Source organism: Tachyglossus aculeatus, chromosome 27 (assembly GCF_015852505.1).
Source record: "Tachyglossus aculeatus isolate mTacAcu1 chromosome 27, mTacAcu1.pri, whole genome shotgun sequence".
NCBI classification, from domain to species: domain Eukaryota; kingdom Metazoa; phylum Chordata; class Mammalia; order Monotremata; family Tachyglossidae; genus Tachyglossus; species Tachyglossus aculeatus.
Window position 1 is genome coordinate 533,777 of NC_052092.1, and position 13,448 is coordinate 547,224.

At 49.6% G+C, this 13,448-nt stretch overlaps 1 protein-coding gene across 1 annotated transcript in view; it reads right to left on the reverse strand.

Annotated features, from left to right (window-relative positions):
• Positions 1-13,412, reverse strand: part of MAMDC4 (MAM domain containing 4) — an 83,459-nt gene extending 70,047 nt beyond the window's left edge. Inside the window, exons 1-3 of the mRNA XM_038767722.1 lie at positions 13,283-13,412; positions 4,732-4,947; positions 304-411 (exon numbers count right to left, since the gene is read on the reverse strand). Coding sequence (XP_038623650.1) covers positions 304-411; positions 4,732-4,947; positions 13,283-13,412 — 454 coding nt within the window. The remainder of the gene's footprint in view (positions 1-303; positions 412-4,731; positions 4,948-13,282) is intronic.
• Between the last annotated feature and the right edge of the window lie 36 nt (positions 13,413-13,448).

The window sequence follows — 13,448 nt, forward strand, 5'->3', positions numbered from 1 at the left end:
GCAACATATAGAGACAGTCCCTACCCAACAATGGGCTCACAGTCTAAAAGACTGTCGACGGCGGGACAGGCGAGAAGGAGGTACGAGGATCTTCCCACTCCGCACCCGTTGGTGACCCGTTAAGGAAAAGGGACCGGCCACCGGACTGGAGCCCACTGTTGGGTAGGGACCGTCTCTATATGTTGCCAGCTTGTACTTCCCAAGCGCTTAGTCCAGTGCTCTGCAGACAGTAAGCGCTCAATAAATACGATTGATTGATTGATTGAGGGGACTGGCCAGCGGGGAGGCCGGGGGGCATCTCACCACAGTGGTTCTCATCGGAGCAGTCCCTGCAGTCACACACGAAGTCGCACACGGATCGAGCCGGGCTCCCGCACCGGTTGACGGCCTCGGCCTGGCCGAGGGCCCCGCCTGCCAGGGGGAAGAGAACGATAAAAATAATAAAAATGACGATGGCATTTATCAAGCGCTTACTATGTGCCAAGCGCCGTTCTAAGCGCTGGGGAGGTTACAAGGTGATCAGGTTGGCCCACGGGGGGCTCGCAGTCTTCATCCCCGTTTTACGGATGAGGGAACTGAGGCCCAGAGAAGTGAAGTGACTTGCCCAAAGTCCCACAGCTGACCGTTGGCGGAGCCGGGATTTGAACCCATGACCTCTGGCTCCAAAGCCCGTTACCCTTTCCATCATCGTCATCGATTGTATTTATTGAGCGCTTCCTGTGCGCAGAGCACTGTACTAAGCGCTTGGGAAGTACAAGTTGGCAACATATAGAGACAGTCCCTAAACTGAGCCACGCTGCTTCTCTGCCTCATTCATTCATTCGATCGTATTTATTGAGCGCTTACAGTGTGCAGAGCACTGGACTACGAGCTTGGGACGTACATTCATTCATTCATTCAATCGTATTTATTGAGCGCTTACAGTGTGCAGAGCACTGGACTACGAGCTTGGGACGTACATTCATTCATTCATTCAATCGTATTTATTGAGCGCTTACTGTGTGCAGAGCACTGGACGAAGCGCTTGGGATGTACATTCACTCATTCATTCAATCGTATTTATTGAGCGCTTACTGTGTGCAGAGCACTGCACTAAGCGCTTGGGATGTACATTCATTCATTCATTCGTATTTATTGAGCGCTTACTGTGTGCAGAGCACTGGACTAAGCGCTTGGGAAGTCCAAGTTGGCAACATATAGAGACTGTCCCTACCCAACAGCGGGCTCACAGGCTAGAAGGGGGAGACAGACAACAAAACATATTAACATATTAATCCCGGCTCTGCCACGTATCTGCTGTGTGACCTTGGGCAAGTCACTTAACTTCTCTGAGCCTCAGTTCCCTCATCTGTAAAATGGGGATTAAGACTGTGAGCCCCCCCGTGGGACAACCTGATCACCCTGTATTCCCCCAGCGCTTCATACATAGTAAGCGCTTAACAAATGCCACCGTTATTATTATTATTATTATTATTCTCTGTGCCTCGTGTAAAATGGGGATTAAGGCTGTGAGCCCCACATGGGACAACTTAATCACCTTGTATCCCTCCCAGCGCTTAGAACAGTGCTTTGCACATACTAAGCGCTTAACAAATGCCATTATTATTATTATTATTATTATCCAGAGGGCAGTGTGAATTGGAGAGAGGGGTTCTCCGTCCTCCCTCCCACCCCTTTCACCCACAGATAAAAATAATAATAAAATAACGATGGCATTTGTTAAGCGCTTACTATGCGTCAAGCACTGTTCTAAGCGCTGGGGGAGATACAAGGTCATCAAGTTGTCCCCCGTGGGGCTCACAGTCTTCTTAATCCCCATTTGACAGATGAGGGAACTGAGGCACAGAGAAGTCAAGTGACTTGCCCAAAGCCACACAGCTGGCAGAGCCGGGATTAGAACCCACGACCTCTGACTCCCAAGCCCGGGCTCTTTCCACTGAGCCATGCTGCTTCTCTAATAATGATGATGATGGAATTTGTTAAGCGCTTACTATGTGCCGAGCACTGTTCTAAGCGCTGGGGGAGATACAAGGTCATCAAGTTGTCCCCCGTGGGGCTCACGGTCTTCTTAATCCCCATTTGACAGATGAGGGAACTGAGGCGCGGAGAAGTCAAGTGACTTGCCCAAAGCCACACAGCTGACCAGTCTGTTGCCGACTTGTACTTCCCAAGCGCTCAGTACAGTGCTCTGCACACAGTAAGCGCTCAATAAATACGATCGATTGATTGATTGATTTTCTGGGCCTCGGTCACCGTCTCTATCTGTTGCCGACTTGTACTTCCCAAGCGCTCAGTACAGTGCTCTGCACACGGTAAGCGCTCAATAAATACCATTGATTGATTGATTGATTTTCTGGGCCTCGGTTACCGTCTATGTTGCCAACTTGTACTTCCCAAGCGCTCAGTACAGTGCTCTGCACACAGTAAGCGCTCAATAAATTCGATCGATTGATTGATTGATTTTCTGGGCCTCAGTTACCGTCTGTGTTGCCGACTTGTACTTCCCAAGCGCTCAGTACAGTGCTCTGCACACGGTAAGCGCTCGATAAATACGATTGAACGAATGAATCTGGAAAACGGGGATTGAGACTGAGCCCCACGTGAGCCAACCTGATGACCTCCTATCTCCCCCAGTGCTTAAAACAGTGCTGGGCACATAGTAAGCGCTTAACAAATACCATCATCATTATTATTCTTATTCGTTCATTCGTTCGATCGTATCAGGAGAAGCAGCGTGGCTCAATAGAAAGACCACGGGCTTTGGAGTCAGAGGTCATGGGTTCAAATCCCACTCCGCCAATTGTCAGCTGGGTGACCTTGGGCAAGTCACTTAGCTTCTGTGGGCCTCGGTGACCTCATCTGTCAAATGGGGATTAAGACTGTGAGCCCCACGTGGGACAATCTGATTACTTTGTATCCTCCCCAGCGCTTAGAACAGTGCTTTGCACATAGTAAGCGCTTAACAAATGCCATCATTATTATTATTAACAGCGCTGAGAACAGTGCTTTGCACAAAGTAAGCGCTTAACAAATGCCATCATTATTATTATTATTAACAGCGCTGAGAACAGTGCTTTGCACATAGTAAGCGCTTAACAAATGCCATCATTATTATTATTATTATTAACAGCGCTGAGAACAGTGCTGCTTAACAAATGCCATCATTATTATTATTATTATTATTAACAGCGCTGAGAACAGTGCTTTGCACATAGTAAGCGCTTAATAAATGCCATCATTATTATTATTATTTATCGAGCACTTACCGTGTGCAGAGCACTGTACTAAGCGCTTGGAAAGTACAATTCGGCAACAAATAGGGATAATCCCTACCCAAAAATGGATTCACAGTCTAGAAGGGGGTGGGGGGGTGGGGAATAATAATGGCATTTGTGAAGTGCTCACTACGTGCCAGGGACTGTACTAAACAGTGCGGTAGATACAAGGTAATTGGGTTGGACACAGTCCCTGTTCCACGTGGGGCTCATGGTCTTAATCCCCATTTGACAGATGAAGGAACAGAGAAGTGAATAATAATAATAATAATAATGGCATCTATTAAGCGCTTACTATGTGCCAAGCACCGTTCTAAGCACTGGGGAGGTTACAAGGTGATCAGGTGGTCCCACAGGGGGCTCACAGTCTTCATCCCCATTTTCCAGATGAGGGAACTGAGGCCCAGAGAAGTGACTCTCCCAAAGTCACCCAGCTGACAAGTGGCAGACGTGGGATTTGAACCCATGACCCCCGACTCCAAAGCCCGGGCTCTTTCCACTGAGCCACGCTGCTTCTCTAAGTGAAGTGATTCGCCCCAGGTCACACAGCAGACGGGGGATTGGAACCCACGACCTTCTGTTTCTAGACTGTGAGCCCACTGTTGGGTAGGGACCTCTCTAGATGTTGCCAACTTGGACTTCCTAAGCGCTTAGTACAGTGCTCTGCACACAGTAAGCGCTCAATAAATACGATTGAATGAATGAATGAACGAATGAATGAATGATTCCCAGGCCCAGGCTCCTCTGATTCCGAGAAGCAGCGTGGCTCGGTGGCAAGAGTCAAGGGTGGTGGGTTCTAATCCCGACTCTGCCACTGGGCAATCAATCAATCAATCAATCGTATTTATTGAGCGCTTAATGTGTGCAGAGCACTGTACTAAGCGCTTCAGAAGTCCAAGTCGGCAACATATAGAGACGGTCCCTACCCAACAGCGGGCTCACAGTCTAGAAGTGGGAGACAGAGAACAAAACCAAACATATTAACAAAATAAAATAGACTAGATATGTACAAGTAAAATAGAGTAATAAATCCGTACAAATCAATCAATCAATCAATCGTATTTATTGAGCGCTTACTATGTGCAGAGCACTAACATATATACATGTTTACATATACATATATACATGTATATATAAACATATATACATATATACAGGTGCTGTGGGGAAGGGAAGGAGGTAAGGCGGGGGGCATGGAGAGGGGGAGATCAGCTGCGTGGTTTTAGGCAAGTCACTTGACTTCTCTGCACCTCAGTTCTCTCATCTGTAAAATGGGGATTAAGAAGACTGTGACGGGGGGGACAACCTGATCGCCTGGTAGTCCCACAGTGCTTTGCACATAGTAAGCGCTTAGCAAATATCATTATTATTCAGATCCTTGACTTGTCCCTGGAATCCCCTCCCCTCCCCACCTCAGGCCTGAGCGACCAAACTGGCCCCTCGCGTCCTCCCGGACCCCAGGAGAGAGCGTCGGTCCCGTCCGCCGGGAATGGGCCGGCATCCCGGGATTCCCGAGGGAGGTCGACGGGATTGGGACTCACCCGGGAGCAGGGCCGCGGCCAGCAGGAGGAGAGGGAAGCGGCCCATGGGGTCGGGCCGGAGGCCGAGTGGGCGATCTGGGCGAGGAGGGCAAGGCCTTCCAAGGACCGGGAGAGGACTTTGTCCCGGTTATCTGTGGCCCCCGAGAGGGGCCTGCTTTAGGGGCCCCCTGTCCCCGCCCTGTCCCTCCCCGGGGGCCCCATCCCGATCCCGAGGACGACCCGGGGCCCCCCCAACTCCCGGAGCCAGGCCCCGACGAGCGGGTCGGAAGCCATCGGAGCCGGTCGTGGGCAGGGAACGCGTCCGTCTGTCGTTGCCTTGTCCCCTCCCGAGCGCTTAGTACAGCGCTCAATAAACACCACTCAATGAAATCGGGCTCCGGTGGTCCGGCGGAAGTTGACGGCCCGGCGGGCCCGTTCGGCGTTCATTCGTTCGATCGTATTTATTGAGCGCTTACTGTGCGCAGAGCCCCGTACTAGGCGCTTGGGAAGTCCAAGTCGGCGACATGTAGAGACGGTCCCTACCCAACGGCGGGCTCCCGGTCTAGAAGGGGGACAACAAGACACGTGGACGGGCGTCGAGATCGTCAGAAGAAAGAGAATTAAAGCTAGATGCACGTCGTCAACAAAATAAATAGAATAGGAAGTATAAATCGAGTAATAAATCCGTACAAATGTATATCCAGGGGCTGCGGGGAGGGGAAGGAGGGAGGAAGCTAGCTTGGCGGATGTGCGGAGTCAAAATAGAAAAAGGGAAAAAAGTCTCGTTTTCTGGATTGTACATATCTATTCTATTTGTTTTATTTTGTTAGTATGTTTGGTTTTGTTCTCTGTCTCCCCCTTTTAGGCCGTGAGCCCACTGTTGGGTAGGGACTGTCTCTATGTGTTGCCAATTTGGACTTCCCAAGCGCTTAGTACAGTGCTCTGTACATAGTAAGCGCTCAATAAATACGATTGATGATGATGATTGTCCCAAAGGAAAACGTCTTTATGGCTGGCAGGCTTTATTCTCCCTCCGCAGGACTGTCCCGTGAATTCACCTCGCCGCCCAAATCGAGAAGCAAATCCCAAAAGGGGGAGATTCAGCGAACCAAAGTAGAGATGGATTTTTTTCCTTCCCGCCATGTGTCACCCGTCGGCCGGGGACGGGTTCGTTCAGTACTCGGCCTGGCGAGAGAGAGAGAAAGGGAGAGAAAGGCCGGGGACGGAAAGCCCGAATTTCAGATAAAATTTATTCCGCGAGGCGAATTGAATTATTTAGTTGTTTAGGCGCAATGGATTGAACTTCCCTTTCGGGAATAATAAAATAATAATAATAATAATGGCATTTATTAATCAATCAATCAATCAATCGCATTTATTGAGCGCTTACTGTGTGCAGAGCACTGTACTAAGCGCTTGGGAAGTACAAGTTGGCAACATATAGAGACAGTCCCTACCCAACAATCAATCGTATTTATTGAGCGCTTACTGTGTGCAGAGCACTGTACTGAGCGCTTGGGAAGTACAAGTCGGCAGCACGTAGAGACCCAACAGCGGGCTCACAGTCTAGAAGGGGGAGACACAGAACAAAACCAAACATACTAACAAAATAAAATAAATAGAATAGATATGTACAAGTAAGATAAATAAATAAATGGAGCAATAAATCTGTACAAACATCTATCCAGGTGCTGTGGGGAGGGGAAGGAGGTAAGATGGGGGGGATGGAGAGGGGGACGAGGGGGAGAGGAAGGAAGGGGCTCAGTCTGGGAAGGCCTCCTGGAGGAGGTGAGCTCTCAGCAGGGCCTTGAAGGGAACAGTGGGCTCACAGTCGAAAAGTGGTGAAGTGACTTGCCCAAAGTCACACAGCTGACAATTGGCAGAAGAAATGCCATTATTATTATTATTATTATTATTATTATTATTCTATATACAGGTGCTGTGGGGAGGGGAAGAAGATGGTGGGTGGTCTATTAAGCACTTACTATGTGCAAAGCACTGTTTTAAGCACCGGGGAGGTTACAAGGTGATCGGGTTGTCCCACGGGGGGCTCACGGTCTTCATCCCCATTTTCCAGATGAGGGAACTGAGGCCCAGAGAAGCGCCCAAAGTCACACAGCTGACGATTGGAGGAGCCGGGATTTGAACCCATGCCCTCTGACTCCGAAGGCCGGGCTCTTTCCACTGAGCCACACTGCTTCTGTGAGCCTTTTTAGACTGTGAGCCCAATGTTGGGTAGGGACTGTCTCTATATGTTGCCAATTTGTACTTCCCAAGCGCTTAGTCCAGTGCTCTGCACATAGTAAGCGCTCAATAAATATGATTGATTGATAGATTCTCAGGCATCACCTTCTCTGGAAAATGGGAATTGGGACTGTGAACCCCGCGTGGGGCAACCTGATGACCCGGTGTCTACCTCAGCGCTTAGAACAGTGCTTGGCACATAGTGAGCGCTTCACAAATACCATCATCATCTGCCAACTCTCTTGCACTGAACTCTCCCAAGTGCTTAATACAGTGCTCTGCGCACGGTAAGCGCTCGTTAAATACTATTGATCGCCTGATTGCTTCAAGCCTCCTCCGGCTACTCCGTAGAGTCAGAGCCGCCGACTCAAACGAAAACTCCCTTTGAATGCACGGGCTTGGGAGTGGGAAGGAACTGGGTTCTAATCCTGACTCCGCCACGTGTCTACTATGGGACCCCAGGAGACTCACTTAACTTCCCTGCTCTGTAAAACGGGGATTACGACCGCGAACCCCATGGGGGGACATGGACTGGGTCCCCCCTGCTTAGTTTGAATTCATTCATTCATCCGATCGTATTTATTGAGCGCTTACTGTGTGCAGAGGACTGCACTAAGCGCTTGGGAAGTCCAAGTTGGCAACATATAGAGACAGTCCCTACCCAACAATGGGCTCAAAGTCTAGAATTCATTCATTCATTCATTCATTCGTATTTATTGAGCGCTTACTGTGTGCAGAACACTGCACTAAGCGCTTGGGAAGTACAAGTTGGCAACATATAGAGACGGTCCCTACCCAACAACGGGCTCACAGTCTAGAATTCATTCATTTATTCATTCATTCGTATTTATTGAGCGCTTACTGTGTGCAGAGCACTGTACTAAGCGCTTGGGAAGTCCAAGTTGGCAACATATAGAGACGGTCCCTACCCAACAACGGGCTCACAGTCTAGAATCTACCCGGGTGCTTAGTACAGTGCTTGAAAAGCAGCGTGGTTCAGTGGAAAGAGCCCGGGCTTAGGAGCCAGAGATTGTGGGTTCAAATCCCGGCTCTGCCGCTTGTCAGCTGTGTGACTTTGGGCAAGCCACTTCACTTCTCTGTACCTCAGTGACCTCATCTGTAAAAGGGGGGTGAAGACTGTGAGCCCCACATGCGACAACCTGATCACCTTGTATCCTCCCCAGCGCTTAGAACAGTGCTTTGCACATAGTAAACGCTTAATAAATGCCATCAAAAAAAAAAAACTGAGCCCCACATGGGACAACCTGATCACCTTGTATCCTCCCCAGCGCTTAGAACAGTGCTTTGCTCATAGTAATAATAATAATAATGGAATTCATTAAGCGCTTACTATGTGCAAAGCACTGTTCTAAGCGCTGCGGGGGTTACAAGATGATCAGGTTGGCCTACGGGGGGCTCACAGTCTTAATCCCCATTTTCCAGATGAGGGAAGTGAGGCCCAGAGAAGTGAAGTGACTTGCCCGAAGTCACACAGCTTGACGATTGGCGGAGCCGGAATTTGAACCCATGACCTCGGACTCCAAAGCCCGGGCTCTTTTCCCACTGAGCCACGAAGCACTTAACAAATGCCATTATTATTTTTATTATTATTATTACAGTGCCTGGCACACAGTAAGCGCCCAACAAATGCCATAGAAAAGAAAAAAATGATCAACACCAGGAGTTTCTTCATCTGGGACCATTTCCAGGTGCAAGTGTCCAAACCTCCTTTTTCCTACCTAGTTGAGGCCCGGAAAAAGTTGAGGCTTTGAATCCCGGCGTCCCTCCGTGGCAGAGCTGGGAGGGGGCGGTGGGAGTCTCGGGAAGGAGGGGGAAGGGGTGGGATTCTGAGACCGGCTTGCATCGTGTGCGAATTCCCGGCCTCCCCCGGAGATGTCCTTGGGGATATGGCTTGGCCGGGATGCAATCCGGTCGTAAATGGGGCGCAGAGGGGCTCCGGAGAGGGGTGGCCGCCCTTATCGGGCCTGAGAACAGCTGAGGCGGCATCTGCGCGGCCCTTGACCCGGGTCAAGTCCGGCCCAACCCTCCGCGGGAGGAATGGTCAGCTCCACCGGCCCGGGCGGAATTGGATCACAGCATTCCCACCTTGGACTTTCCGCCTCTGTCCCCGCCAATCCGCCAGGGACAATCGTCTGGAGTTGGGGAAATAGCAGCAAGGCCTAGAGGATGTTGCGTAGGGACTGTCTCTATATGTTGCCAATTCGTACTTCCCAAGCGCTTAGTACAGGGCTCTGCACATAGTAAGCGCTCAATAAATAGGATTGATGATGATAGAGCCCGGCCCTGGGAATCAGAATAATGATTATGGTATCTGATGAGGGTGCTGATGATGGCATTTATAATAATAATAATGGCATTTGTTAAGCGCTTACTACGTGCAAAGCACTGTTCTAAGCGCCGGGGTGGGGGAATACAAGGTGATCAGGTTGTCCCACGTGGGGCTTCCAGTCATCATCCCCGTTTTACAGATGAGGTAACTGAGGCTCCGAGAAGTTAAGTGACTTACCCAAGGTCACGCAGCAGACACGTGGCGGAGCGGGGACCCGAACCCATGACCTCTGACTCCAAAGCCCGGGCTCTTTCCACTGAGCCATGCTGCTTCCCAGCATTTATTATCCATTCATTCATTCACTGAATCGGATTGATTCAGTCGTGTGCAGAGCACTGGACTAAGCGCTTGGGAAGTCCACGTTGGCAACGTCGAGAGGCGGTCCCGACCCAACAGCGGGCTCACGGTCTAGAAGGGGGAGACAGAGAACAAAACCAAACATATTAACAAAATAAAATAAATGGAATAAATATGTACAAGTAAAATAGAGTAATAAATTCATTCATTCAATCAATCATATTTGGATTTATTGAGCGCTTACTGTGTGCAGAGCACTGTACTAAGCGCTCGGGAAGTCCACGTTGGCAACGTCGAGAGGCGGTCCCGACCCAACAGCGGGCTCACGGTCTAGAAGGGGGAGACGGACGACGAAACAAAACATATTCACAGAATAAAATAAATGGAATAAATATGTACAAGTAAAATAGAGTAATAAATTCATTCATTCATTCAATCATATTTGGATTTATTGAGTGCTTACTGTGTGCAGAGCACTGTACTAAGCGCTTGGGAAGTACAAGTCGGCAACATCGAGAGACGGCCCCGACCCAACAGCGGGCTCACGGTCTAGAAGGGGGAGACGGACGATGAAACAAAACATATTCACAAAATAAAATAAATGGAATAAATATGTACAAGTAAAATAGAGTAATAAATTCATTCATTCATTCAATCATATTTGGATTTATTAAGCGCTTACTGTGTGCAGAGCACTGTACTAAGCGCTTGGGAAGTACAAGTCGGCAACATCAAGAGACGGCCCCGACCCAACAGCGGGCTCACGGTCTAGAAGGGGGAGACGGACGACGAAACAAAACATATTCACAAAATAAAATAAATGGAATAAATATGTACAAGTAAAATAGAGTAATAAATTCATTCATTCATTCAATCATATTTGGATTTATTGAGCGCTTACTGTGTGCGGAGCACTGTACTAAGCGCTTGGGAAGTACAAGTTGGCAACACAGAGAGACGGCCCCTATTCAACAACGGGCTCCCAGTCTAGAAGGGGGAGACAGACGACAAAGCAATTAGCGCTTACTATGTGCAAAGCACTGTTCTAAGCGCTGGGGAGGTTACAAGGTGATCAGGTTGTCCCACGGGGGGGCTCACGGTCTTCATCCCCATTTTCCAGATGAGCTGAGGCCCAGAGAAGTCAAGTGACTTGCCCAAAGTCACACAGCTAATTGGCAGAGCGGGGATTTGAACCAATGACCTGACTCCAAAGCCTGGTCTCTTTGCGCTCACTGTGTGCCAGGCACTGTATTAAGCGCCGGAGGGGATACAAGCCGATCAGGTCGGACACGGTCCCTGTCCCCCGTGCGGCTCGCAGCCTTATTCCCCATTTCATAGATGAGGGAACTGAGGCCCAGAGAAGTGAAGTGCCTTGCCTGAGGTCACACAGCAGCCAAGTGGCGGAGCTGGGATTAGAACTCATGACCGTCTGACTCACAGGCCTGTAGTAGACTACGCCATTCTGCTTCCCGGAGGTCTCGGGTTCTAATCCCAACTCCGCCACTTATCTGCAGTGTGACCTTGGGCAAGTCACTTCACTTCTCTGGGCCTCAGTGACCTCATCTGGAAAATGGGGATGAAGACCGCGAGCCCCCCGTGGGACAACCTGATCACCTTGGAACCTCTTCAGCGCTTAGAACAGTGCTTTGCACGTAATAAGTGCTTAATAAATGCCATTATTATTATTATTATGGGACAGGGGCCACGTCCAACTCTATTCGCCCGTATCCAGCCCAGTGCTTAGTACAGTGCCTGACACTTAGTGAGCGCTTAAAAAATACTATCATTATTTTTCTCCTTTCTTCGCAGAAAGCTGTGGGTCTGGAAATAATAATAATAATGATGATGGCATTTATAAAGTGCTTACTATGTGCCAAGCACTGTTCTAAGCGCTGGGGAGGATACAAGGTGATCAGGTTGTCCCACGTGGGGCTCAGTCTTAATTCCCATTTTACAGATGAAGTCTATATGTTGCCAACTTGTACTTCCCAAGCGCTTAGTCCAGTGCTCTGCACACAGTAAGCGCTCAGTAAATACGATTGATGATGAAGTAACTGAGGCACAGAGAAGTTAAGTGATTTGCCCGAAGTCACACGCCTGACAAGTGGCGGAGCCGGGATTTGAACCCTTGACCTCTGACTCCAAAGCCTGTGCTCTTTCGACAGAGCCACGCGGCTCTGTCCGACCCCAAGGAAGGCAGGCAGGCAAGTTGGCCAGGGCGTGCTTGAAAAGCAGCGTGGCTCAGCGGAAAGAGCCCGGGCTTAAGAGTCAAAGGTCATGGGTTCAAATCCCAGCTCCGCCACTTGTCAGCTGGGTGACTTTGGGCAAGTCATTTCATTTCTCTGGGCCTCAGTGACCTCATCTGGAAAATGGGGATGAAGACTGGGAGCCTCCATGGGACCACCTGATCACCTTGTAACCTCCCCAGCGCTTAGAACGGGGCTTTGCACATCGTAAGTGCTTAATAAATGCCATTATTATTATTATTATTATTATTATTACGTTTGGTACGGGGCCAAATCGGCTTGGGATGGAGGAGCCGCGGGGAAGCCCGGATCCCTCCGGGATGGGAACCAAACTTCCAAAGATTGCTGGAGAAGGGCCTTGGCCTCCACTGGCTCCTGACGGGGGCTCTCGTTGACCGGTGGAGGGGATGGAAGGGAAACGGGAGACAAGAGGACCGCGACACAGGTCCCGGGAAAATCCCTGGCTTGGAATCTCTCCAAATCCTGGGCATTTAGGCCCTGAAATCAGCAGCGGCCACAGCCGCCCCGTTTCTCATTCAACTTAGAGCGCTTACTGTGTGCAGAGCACTGTGCTGAGTGCCCGGGAGAGTACGACATAACAATTAACAGACACCCTTCCCGCCCACAACAAGCTAAAAGTCCAGAGGGGAGACGATATAAATAAATGACAGCAATGGATTTAAGTGCCGTGGGGCTGTGGAATGGGGAATGAGGAACGGGAGCAAGTCAGAGGGTCGCAGAAGGGAGAGGGAGAAGAGGAAAGGGGGGCTCAGTCAGGGAAGGCCTCCTGGAGGAGACGGGCCTTCAGTAAGGCTTCGAGGTGGGGAACGTAATTGTCGGATTTGAGGGGTCGGCGGCAAGATGGTACAGTGAGGAGGTTAGTATTAGAGTGCAAGCCAGGCACTGTACTAGACCCCTGGACCCCGTGTTGCTCTGCTCAACCAACAAGAGGAAAAAGGAAAAGCCGAGATGACGCGGTAAAACGTCTCCTCTCCTTCAATGACTTCGGCCATTTCAATCATTCATTCATTCAATTGCATTTATTGAGCGCTTACCGTATGCAGAGCGCTGTACTAGGCGCTCGGGAAGTACAAGTTGCCAACATATAGAGACGGTCACAGTCTACGTATTCCCTTTGCAGCCTTGGACACCGTCAGAAAGAGGACGGCAGATCATTTCTTCTTTTCATGACGCAAACGATTTCTGTGGCACAATATTCTCTATTCCTTCTCAGCGATAAGGCCTTAAAAGAGAGATGCGGCAAAATCGAAAGGAGATTTGTCCAAATGAAGCAAATTTCTCTTCTTCAACCCAAAACCATAGGGTAAATAAAAGCAGGAGATAGTTTACATGAAGCAAATTTCTCCCTTTTCAAGTCAAAATTCTCCGTTCCCTCTCGACTAAAAAGGTTTCGAAGACCTGAAGAGGACTCATGCACAGGAGGTGGTTCTAAATCGAGCGTCTCCTCCTCCAGCTCCATTTGAAGGCAGGGTGGCCTGGGAGTCCGGGGACCTGG